Source organism: Lipophrys pholis (assembly GCF_963383615.2).
Source record: "Lipophrys pholis genome assembly, chromosome: 2".
Taxonomy (NCBI): domain Eukaryota; kingdom Metazoa; phylum Chordata; class Actinopteri; order Blenniiformes; family Blenniidae; genus Lipophrys; species Lipophrys pholis.
The window spans coordinates 34513429-34525439 of NC_137636.1; the positions used below are offsets into that span (position 1 = coordinate 34513429).

Sequence of the window (12011 nt, forward strand, 5' to 3'; positions counted from 1 at the left end):
ATTATTATTTTGTACTACTTAATACTTCCTGGAATTTTATTTGGGAATTCTGAGAGATTTTAATACTGTATAACAAATCTATTAAAGGAATATTGACTACACATTGAAATGTTGTAAAAATCTAAGTTTTTTTACATTCACATTGTGTACATTAATAATCAATAATGGGAAGAGGATGAATGATTGAAAAAATTATTGTCAGATTAATAGTTAGAGAAAAAAAAGGGTTTTGCTCCTCCCACCATGGATGGTAGAGCTTTGCTTTTTGTCTGACATAAAAAGTGATCTTGGCTTGAAAAAGGTTGGTAACCCCTGCTCTCAACCCAACAGGAAGTCTGCCATCTTGCGTTATGCTTGACGTCTATATATATAAGTATATAAAGTCTATCTATCTAAGTGTGAAACACAATCTGCCTTGGGGGGAGTCCCAGAGACCTGAATGTAAGGCCAGGACATACAACAGGCCTTGATGAAAACACATCGAAATGTAACTATAATCTCACAGGGGATCCTGTCACCATGGCGCTACAATGAATATCTGATGGTTCGCCATGAAACAGGATGTGATGTAACTCTGCTCGACATGCTGCAATCTGCCTGCCTGTATTCTGCTCCTCCATTGTTTCTCTCCAACCGGACGGACACACAAGCACACACACACACACACACACACACACACACACACACACACACACACACACACACACACACACACACACACACACACACACACACACACACACACACACACACACACACACACACACACACAGACGCACGCACGCACGCACGCACGCACGCACGCACGCACGCACGCACGCACGCACGCACGCACGCACGCACGCACGTAGACAGTCTTCGCACGCTCATGCACCTAACCTGCCTCCTTCTCCACTCTCAGTTCAGGTGACACAAAAGAAAAGGAAACAGACGAACATCATCATTGAATCATGGCAACAATAACACCTGCAGAGATATTACACTATTTGTCGTAATCTTCCTGAGTGAAAAGATGTACCGGCAGGAATCTATTCATTGATTAGAAACTCTCTTCAATAGAGGGGATCCGTGTGCAGGAATCCCAGAGGTCTAGTGACGGATGAAGGTTTCTAACAGAGGAATACAGGTGGGTCAGCGTCTTACCGGTGGGGTTCGATGCTCCTGCCTCATCGTCTTCTCCATCACCCGTAACTCGTATTCTGCTCGATTATGTTCCTGCAACAGAAGCAGCGGTCATGTTGTATCCCCTGTGATGTTACAGAGGTCTCTGGATAGAAGCAGTGTGGCAGCATCAGGTTGTTCTCAAGAGGAACTGTGAGTCTCAGAGTAAAAGGATGAAGCAGATCACAACGTGGTCGTGTCGCGGTGCTTCTCACAGACCGGCAGTCAGGAAGTTCACACTCTAACCTGAAGTGGGATGCAATTCCACCACAGACTATCCCGTTTTTGAATTTCACAAACTGCCGTATCTGATCATTCCTTCATGTTGTGTGTCCAGGCAAGAAGCAGACAGACAGGATGGCAAGGATTCCCTCACCAGAGAGAGAAAGAGAGAGAGAGAGAGAGAGAGGGTGAGAGACAGACAGTTGGAGAGAGATTAGAGCTGCTGGCAGGCTGTCCATCAGCAGCAGCTCCAGGAGACTCCAGCTGCTTGTCATCAGGACCTCATACCCAAACTGCGGTTTCACTGCAGCTCAGACTGCAGATATCATAAAGAGTGTGCGGCAAATACCAGAAATCCTGCTTTAGTGAGCTGCTGGTCTCCGAGCATGTGAGCCAACATTTCTCTATATAAACGGGAGAAGAAAATGACGGAAAGCAGATGGGAAGCCTGACATCCCTGCTGGCGCGAACAGGCCTCAGAATCAGGACCAGCTGAAAGAGAAGCTGCTGGAAACACATCAGAGGCAGGTAGAGTCCGGCAGCAAGGCGAGGCAAGGCAAGGCGAGGCAAGGAGACTCCTGCAGGAGCAACGTTAGTTAGTGTGCAGCAGCTGCAGGCCTGAGAGTGAGACAAGGAGTGTGTCAACAGAAATACAACCAGTTCAAACCTTGTGATCCTCCTGCGGAAAACACACACAGACACACACACACACACACACACACACACACACACACACACACACACACACACACACACACACACACACACACACACACACACACACACACACACACACACACACACACACACACACACACACACACACACACACACGGGAGTCAGTGAAATCAGGAAGCATTCAGAGATTCACAGACTGTCAGACACACAGAAGTCCAGTATTTTCTTTATTTAAAACCTCCTGAAGCTGACTCACAGACTGAGCACTCATCATATCCTGACCTCTGACCCCCACACTTCATTTGTCTGTGGGTGTTTTTACCTGAAATGTCAACATGATTATTACAGAATGACATTTCCAGCGTTACGAAGCCCCAGACAGCAGAGTGAATGTGTGGAGGTGTGAGTGTTTGGATGCTGCAGTGCTGCTGCTGACCTAGCCCAAAGCATAAACATCTCACGTCTCTGCTCAACGTCCAGCCTCAGTTAGCAGCTGTTTGTCCAGACATCAGGATGGGATTACAGCTTTAAACAACTACTCTACAGTGGATTTGTTTTACTTTTAATTCCAGGCTTTTCTAATGATCTGAAGAAATAATTTAGCCACTTTTAATAAAACAAAATTCACCTTTACTGGTAGTTTTAGTCATTATGCTTCTTTTATCCTTTTGACTTTGTCTAATGGATTATGCTGCTTGAGCTGAATTATTTGGACAGGCTTAGACATTTCTTTATCTTTAAACTTGCTTTTTAGCTTTTTAGGCCATTTAAGACTAAAAAACCCTGTGGAAGATAAGCATTTCCTTTCGTTGTGAGAGCCACATGCAGGATCACTGATATCATCTGATGTGCTGAGGAGACGACCTGAGCTCCAGATCCCTCAGCATGGCTCACGGGAGCGTGGGAGGAAATGTGTGGTGCATTGGTGAAGGTATCAGCGGGAATTTTCTCACCTCCTCCTCCTCTCCGAAGCCCGTCAGGTCCCAGATATAGTTGAGTCTCATCTGTCGTCTCTTCCAGTGCTCCATGAAGAGGACGGCTACACAACCAGAGAACACAGGCTCAAACAGCAGCCGCTGCATGTCTCTGGATGAACCACTGAGCGATGCCCTCTGCTGTTAGTTATGTGGATAAACTCTGAGCTTCAACACTTCCTAGAAATCACCATGATGAAAAGCTTTTCTTTAGACTCAACAACCACTGACTAAGGTTGTCAGTGACCAGAAATAACATGGAGTAAATATGTATAGAGAGACTGACTTTATTGTTCTTGTTGTGTACAAATAACAACATGTGACCGACGTGCGGCCGGCGGCAGCAGATGGCCGGCTCTCCATGACTCTCAGCCCTGCTGCTGCTGCTGGCAGGACATCAGAGTCGGGCCTGGGCGTGTCTCTAACCGGACCGGAGCTCTGCTCTTACCCCACAGGGCCATGAAGATGGAGAAGAAGACCGTGGCAGGATTGTCAAACAGATGGCTGGCCCGCGCCGTGCCGCACGCCGACACCAGCTTCCAGTAGCTGCAGGCCTGGTCGCACAGTGGGCACATGGTGATGTTATTCCTGGGATCGCAGATCTCCATGCTGAAAACAGCAACACAGGAGTCACTGGGCAGTCATGGAGTGTCTCAGTATCTCTGTGCTGTCGTGCAGATTGCATGTTCTTCCTGCTCCCTCCAGGTTCCCCCATGCTGTGTGTGAGTGTGAGTGTGTATTTCTCTGTGTGTGTGTCCTGTGACAGCTGGATCAGAATAAGCTGGATGAAATGGTGGCAAAAATGTGTGTTTTTTCTGAATATTGCAGCTTCAGTGTATCAGCACTGATGTAGGTACGAATTTAAACCAAATGAGTAATCTATTACATTTCCGCCATTTTATTGACACGACTTAAGAATAGGGTGAGTCTGTAAAACTAGGCTTAATGTTGCTCATTAAATCTATTTAGTTTGCAGATTTCTACAAAGAAAATCTCATTAGACTCTGATTGATTTCATCATCACCAATCAAACAGCGACCGACGGTCACTCCGAGGCACAAACTGTAGAGTGGAAGAGCAGCCTGCTGTCAGCAACAACTTCAAAACACACATGGAACACAGATGCAGACCATCGAGAGCCGCCGCGCTCACACAACCAACTTGAAATTACAGAAGACATTCATACAACGACATTTTATACCAAGTGGATCACAAACGGAGGATCATCAGCTCTTTCTTCCCAAGAAGTTCCCTGGAGCACTGGAGTGTGTGTGTGTGTGTGTGTGTGTGTGTGTGTGTGTGTGTGCATTCACTGCTGGAGATACTGAACCATCTGCACCCCCCCCCCCCCCACCCCCCCCCCCCCCCCCCCCCCTTTGTGTTTTCTAGCTGAATGTGGGCGTTCCAGGACATATGCAGCTGATCTGTGTGGACACATTTCCAGTGTTTTATGAAATACATATTCAAGTGTTTGTGTGAATGCAAACTCTTTGGGAAGCCATTTGTACCTATAAACATCATGTATGCATTTAAAGTTGATTTCAGCATTTTTTTTTACGTCACTATCATTTGTGATCGATTGTTGTGAATAATCTGTCTTTGGCAGTCGAGAATTCAAGGATTGTTCTGTGAAGTCAGTCAAGGCAGTGATGGGATCTGCACATAGAAGTGTGTTTCTGAGGGTGGGCGTAGATTTAAAATATATTCAATCTATTGAGGTATGTGGTTTTGACATGCTGACTGCTCATTTTTAACAATAAGTGTGTAAAAGACATGAAGAGGCGCGATAAGTGAGTGAACCAAACGGCTAGTTTTCTAGAATGGGACAGGAAGTTAGGAGGTAGAAGATCCAGAACACAAGAAACACCAATAGAACACTTTCTGATCACTGACAAGTGTGTGTGTGTGTGTGTGTGTGTGTGTGTGTGTGTGTGTGTGTGTGTGTGTGTGTGCGTGTGTGTACCTGGGTATGTTGTCGTCCACAGTGGCGCAGCCGTACAGGAATACGATGACACCCACGATGGCAGCAGGGATCAACATCTGCGTGTAGACGCCCAGCCAGGCGAAGTACAGCCCCACTTTCTCTCCAAAGTACTTCCTGGGTGCAGAAACAGTCTCAGGACGTTTTCTCTGACGCTCCACGTCAGATGGCGACCAGAGCGCCGCTCTGCAGCCTCACCAACCAAAACACTTGATCACTTCATACCAATACGCTTCACACATGTTGAAGCTTTAAAACCACCAGAACAAAGTTTATAGATAGTTTCACTCCACACACAGAATCTGGATTTCATGAGGCATTTATACACTTTCATAATTACAATTTAAAACTGCTGACATTTTATTAGAATTTTCCACTTTTAGTTGAACCCTTTTCAACAGGTTTCATGCTTCCTGATGTTTTAGTTATTTTTCAGATATCTTAGCAATCTCAATTTTAGGTCTTTTAAACTTTTCTGCTGATTTTTACCTTTTGTAATTCCTTAAGGTGACATAGCCCTTTTATATGTTATACTTTAGGTCTTAGATTTTCAGTCATCTTCAGCGACTTTCCAGCTGTTGGTAAGCAGCTGGTCTATAAAGATCCAGGTAAAGCAGTAGGTCGGTATTCTTCTGATAGAGTTTTCTTTATTTGGATTTCATTCTGGTTCTTTTACAAAGAGGAGACTTTGGAAACTCAATATTTCTGCACTGAAGTTAAAGGCAGCGTGCAGGAGACTTTACTGGATCATTCAGTCTTTCTTTACTTTGAATGGAACGTTTGGACTTTCCGAGAGACGCAGATGAAGTGCAGATCGCAGTGAGGACGAGCCTGCAGCCACCAACCATCCAGAGAACAGTGAGAGGACACTGGCGCTCACCTGATGAGTCCAATAGGCTGGTACTTGTAGAACACACTGTAGCTTGCCCACTCCTCATACAGCAGCTGAGAAGAAGAGCAGACCACAAACATCCCATCACTTGCAGGCTGGGAGTGTTGGAGCAGCTTCAGAGGCCTCCGGCGGCTGGAGAATGTCCACACTTTGTTCACAAACTCAGTGTTTTCATTCAAAGTGTGTTTGAAAAGCCACACGGCGTGAGTGCCACCAGGTCTTTGAGCCTCACGCTGTGAGATGGAGTCACTCAGCTGTCACATGACCCAGTCGGACCCAGACGGCCAGTCTGAAGACGTCCACACTCATAAACTCTCAAATAGTAATAGCGCCACCTGTTGGTACCAGGAACTTTAAGGCATTACATTGTCATGTACCATGGCCCCAAACTGTGCGATACAATCCTACAATTTGGTATATGAAGCACATCAGGGGGGTATTCCAGAAAGGAAGTTCAACAAACTCTGAGTCTCTCCTAAACTCTGATTCGACTCACTCTGAGATGAAACTCTGAGTTTCTGGTTCCAGAACAACTGATCTCAATTAGTTGAATGGTTGAATATTTCGGTTACAGTTTCAGTGCAAAGGTTTAGTTTTGTGCATTCAGTTTATAGTGCTTTGAAGTTCACACTCACACATGTTTTTTGTTTTCACAATATCTGTAGCTGAAACAGAAGCCAAGGCTTATTTAGTTCTTATTAGTTCAATCAACTCTGAGTATGTGAACCTTGAGTTATAGTGCCGATACCGCCGGTTGCCATGGCAACATACCAAATACCCAGCTATTTCACAGAAAAGTACCAGACTAAACCCAGTTACTTCACAATAAAAGCACCAGACTGAAAACACAGTTCTTTCACAGTAAAATCACCAGACTGAAAACACAGTTCTTTCACAGTAAAGGACCAGACTAACCCAGTTATTTCACAGTAAAGTACCAGACTGAACCCAGTTTTTTCACAGTAAAGTACCAGACTGAACCCAGTTTTTTCACAGTAAAGTACCAGACTGAACCCAGTTTTTTCACAGTAAAGTACCAGACTAAACCCAGTTATTTCACAGTAAAGTACCAGACTGAACCCAGTTTTTTCACAGTAAAGTACCAGACTGAACCCAGTTTTTTCACAGCAAAGTACCAGACTAAACCCAGTTCTTTCATTGTAAAAGTCGCAGCTCTGCAGCAGTGGAGGAGGGAGACGGACTGAGAGGAAGTTGCTGCTAGAATCAGCACATCACTTTGAATGCTCGACTCCATTGACTGAACATTTAACTGAAGATGGCAGCATGCAGGTAGAAGTAAAAAATACGGAGGTGTAAAATCTGAATTTCATTGAGGTGCAATCCAACAGGAGGAAAGAAGCAGCTAAAAAGGAAATATAAAACCATCATCCATCCATCCTTTTCCCTGTCGCGGGGGTGTCAGCCTGAGCACCGTCACCCAGATCACATTGCACCGATTAAGGACCTTCCTGCGGGTGGTGAGCCCACGGGAAGTAAAACCATCATTCAGAATGAAAAGGGATGTATGCATACATGTTCTGATTGCATCTCACTTTGTTTTTTAGCATTTAAATTGATGTAGTATTTAAAAATATAGTAGTAATTTAAACCCTTAACAAGATGTAGTTTGAACTGGTCCTCTGTTATGATATCCTACTGAGTAGATTAACTCAGTGTTTACACATTGTATTTGAGTGGCGTCATTTAGAATGTGACCATGTGGACATCAATGAAATAATAAAATGCTAAAATTACCACACACACACACACACACACACACACACACACACACACACACACACACACACACACACACACACACACACACACACACACACACACACACACTCACACACACCAGTGTGTGTGAGAGTTTTGAGTTTCATGTTGATTTACTTTAATAAAATAATGGTGTTCTGGAAATCTGACTCCGTGCCTCTGTGGGTGAACCTGACGGTGCCATGCATCACTGCCACTATATACACTCACCGGCCACTTTATTAGGTACACCTTGCTAGTACCGGGTTGGACCCCTTTTGCCTTCAGAACCGCCTTAATCCTTCGTGGCACAGATTCAACAAGGTACTGGAAACATTCCTCAGAGAGTTTGGTCCATAGTGACATGATAGCATCACGCAGTTGCTGCAGATTTGTCGGCTGCAAATCCATGATGCGAATCTCCTGTTCCACCACATCCCAAAGGTTCTCTATTGGATTGAGATCTGGTGACTGTGGAGGCCAATCGAGTACAGTGAACTCATTGTCATGATCAAGGAACCAGTCTGAGATGATTGGCGCTTTATGACATGGTGCGTTATCCTGCTGGAAGTAGCCATCAGGAGACGGGTACGCTGTGGTCATAGAGGGATGGACATGGTCAGCAGCAATACTCAGGTAGGCTGTGGCGTTGACATGATGCTCAATTGGTACTAAGGGGCCCAAAGGGTGCCAAGAAAATATCCCCCACACCATTACACCATCACCACCAGCCTGAACCGTTGATACAAGGCAGGATGGATCCATGCTTTCATGTTGTTGACGCCAAATTCTGACCCGACCATCTGAATGTCGCAGCAAAAATCATCAGACCAGGCAACATTTTTCCAATCTTCTATTGTCAAATTTTGGTGAGCCTGTGTGAATTGTAGCACCCGGTGCCAATTGAGTGGCACCCGGTGTGGTCTTCTGCTGCCGTAGCCCATCCGCCCCAAGGTTGGACGTGTTGTGTGTTCAGAGATGCTCTTCTGCATACCTTAGGTGTAACCAGTGGTTATTTGCGTTACTGTTGCTGTTCTATCAGCTCCAACCAGTCTGGCCATTCTCCTCTGACCTCTGGCATCAACAAGGCATTTGCGCCCACAGAACTGCCGCTCACTGGATATTTTCTCTTTTTCGGACCATTCTCTGTGAACCCTAGAGATGGTTGTGCGTGAAATTCCCAGTAGATCAGCAGTTTCTGAAATACTCAGAGCAGCCCGTCTGGCACCAACAACCATGTCACGTTCAAAGTCACTTAAAATCACCTTTCTTCCCCATTCTGATGCTCCTTTTGAACTGCAGCAGATAGTCTTGACCATGTCTACATGCTGCCATGTGATTGGCTGATCAGAAATTTGCATTAACGAGCAGTTGGACAGGTGTACCTAATAAAGTGGCCAGTTAAGTATTTCTTAATATTGTCCCCCTGTTAAAAAAAGACAAGAAAAAAGCAGTAGTTGCAGTGTGAGCGAGACTTCTCTATCTATCTATCTATCTATCTATCTATCTATCTATCTATCTATCTATCTATCTATCTATCTATCTATCTATCTATCTATCTATCTATCTATCTATCTATCTATCTATCTATCTATCTATCTATCTATCTATCTATCTATCTCCTCAATCACAGGACGAGCAGCAGAGGAACAACTGAAGACTTGTTTCTGGAGACGAGTGGGAGAGAAGCTGTGTACTTCACAGAGACTCCTCTTCTCGTGCATACAGGGATAATGACTCTGTAAAATGTGGAGGCCCGAGGAGCAGAGGGGATTATTAGGGTGTTGCCTTGGTGACACACCGAGGAAATAAAATACAGGCTCTGCTTTCTATCTGCATACTAATTATCATTCTCATACGCGAGACGGGAAGGCTTGACACGTTAAAACAAAAGCTTGCTGTTCCATCCAGAAATGTTTTAATCTGCCTTTGTGGCTCAACTGCTCAAGTTTCTATGTTACTGAATAAAATTCATCCAGAATGTGTACTGCTCATTTCCTTCATTTCTGATTTCAACCTGTTGTGGAAATGAAATCTTCCCTGTGCTTTAACGGGACATAAGGTCACGTGATGTCGATGTCAGTGAACGAAGCTTCCCAGTCCAACAACTGGCTGCTTCAGTCTGATTCTGTGTGTTGAATTGCTGCCATATGAGATAGCTGAGCACCGCTCAGAGTCCGTGTTGAAGAAGACTTTAAGCATTTTTTTAAACATAACATGAATTCTGAGGATTAATGAAGCAGCTTGAACACAGCTTGCCGACATGTGTCAAATAACCACATTCATACATTACTGTTGCTGTATCACCACTTAACAACTCCTTCAGCAAACATCTTCATCTCTATTTGGAATATCAGAGAAATACACTGCTGCATCGCTGCTACATGAAGCTGCAGGAATAAACACATTTCTACTCACCTTCCTGTCGTTAGACTTGGCAGTTACTCCTTCAATGTCTCCCTGTAACGTGCACACGCACACACACACACACACACACACACACACACACACACACACACACACACACACACACACACACACACACACACACACACACACACACACACACACACACACACTAATTATGGTTGAGCCACCTATGAATGATTTTTGTTTTCATTGAAGAAAGCCACAGTAATCATATACAGTGTGACCACAGAGATACGATGTCTTGATGATCTGCTTAGATTAGAAATAATCTGCACCAAGTGTGATAATGACACTCACATCATGCAGAGGGTAAGCTGAAGTGTAGACGCCGTTGGCAAGAAGACTGGTGATTCCTGGGAAAAGGCAGATCATATCATGTAAGTCTGAGGAGGTGAAAAACTGAATCCTGATGCTGACCTGTAAACTGCCTCTGAGACTCCATGATGATTTACTTTCATTGATCACTTTCTTTCTTTTATCACTTGCTTTCTTTTATGTTTGTCACCATGTTCTCCCGTTTTTAAACCACAGAAAGATGTGAGGCTCTTTGAATGTTGCTCATGTGACCTGGGAGCCACAACAATGAAGTGAGAGGGTGAAGCTGAGGTTCAATTACACTGGACTGATGGAAGAGGGACTCTGTATGTAGATGTAGATGTAGATGTAGATGTAGATGTAGATGTAGATGTAGATGTAGATGTAGAAGATGTAGATGAAGATGTAGATGTAGATGTAGACATACATGTAGACATAGTCGTAGACGTAGGTGTAGAAAGATGTAAATGTAGAAAGATGTAGATGTAGATGAAGATGTAGTTGCAGACATAGATGTAGATGTAGACGTAGATGTCGACGTAGAGATAGATGTAGCTGTATAAAGATGTAGATGTAGATGTAGATGTAGATGTAGATGTAGACATAGACGTAGACATAGATGTAGACCTAGATGTAGCTGTAGATGTACTGTAGATGTAGAAAGATGTAGATGTACAGTGTAGATGTAGAGTGTAGATGTAAAAAGATGTAGATGTAGAATATGTAGATGTTAAATATAGATGTAGATGTAGAAAGATGTAAATGAAGATGTAGATGTAGATGTAGATGTAGACGTACATGTAGACATAGTCGTAGACGTAGACGTAGAAGTAGAAAGATGTAAATGTAGAAAGATGGAGATGTGGATGGAGATGGAGACGTAGATGTAGAAAGATGTAGACGTAGATGTAGAAAAATGTAGATGTAGATGTAGATGTAGATGTAGATGTAGATGTAGACATCTCACCTATGTAGTACTTGGACGTCCTGCATCTCGTCCTCTTCAGTATCTCCCAGACCTGACGACAGCACAGGAAACAGGAGAAGTTTAAGAAGTGAGAGGCTGTGCTTGCAGGAACATCAGCAGTGAGTCCAGAATCTTATTGATCAGAGCTGGAGTGCAGCAGAAGCCAACGACTGCTGTGACAGAGGAGCCCATCCAGTAAAGAGAAGCCTGGGGCTTTACTCGTCATCAGCCCTGCTCTGCCAGCTTGTGTGTAGGTGTGTGTCTCTGTGTGAGTCTCAACACAGCAGCACAGACTGCAGCTTCACACCAAACACTCCATTTCTGAGGCTCCAGTCCGAAGCTTCACTCAAACTCTGTCAATATGGGAAAGCACTTCATTCTCTAAAGGCAAGAGTTGATTGAAGCTGTAGACACGCTGCCACTGACGTCCCGTTCCCCTCCCACCCCCCCCTCTGACAGAAACAGAGCCTTACGATGGAGCTCCTGGTCTTGCTGTCGAAGAACTTGTCTTTGTCAGATAGGTCGAACCTGCCAGCAGAGAAGACAACGAGAATCAAACAAACATGACATCATTTTATGAACATCTTGTCTCATTCTGAATTGAGTAGAAAAGAATGGAGCTGTGATGTCTGT

At 44.4% G+C, this 12011-nt stretch overlaps 1 protein-coding gene across 1 annotated transcript in view; it reads right to left on the reverse strand.

Moving 5' to 3' along the window:
* The window catches only part of ano1a (anoctamin 1, calcium activated chloride channel a), a 51711-nt gene that overhangs the window by 14379 nt on the left and 25321 nt on the right, over window positions 1-12011 (reverse strand). The window contains exons 6-14 of the mRNA XM_080493576.1: window positions 11852-11906; window positions 11379-11430; window positions 10394-10449; window positions 10085-10126; window positions 5897-5961; window positions 4999-5133; window positions 3484-3644; window positions 3015-3100; window positions 1144-1215 (exon numbers count right to left, since the gene is read on the reverse strand). Coding sequence (XP_080349702.1) covers window positions 1144-1215; window positions 3015-3100; window positions 3484-3644; window positions 4999-5133; window positions 5897-5961; window positions 10085-10126; window positions 10394-10449; window positions 11379-11430; window positions 11852-11906 — 724 coding nt within the window. The remainder of the gene's footprint in view (window positions 1-1143; window positions 1216-3014; window positions 3101-3483; window positions 3645-4998; window positions 5134-5896; window positions 5962-10084; window positions 10127-10393; window positions 10450-11378; window positions 11431-11851; window positions 11907-12011) is intronic.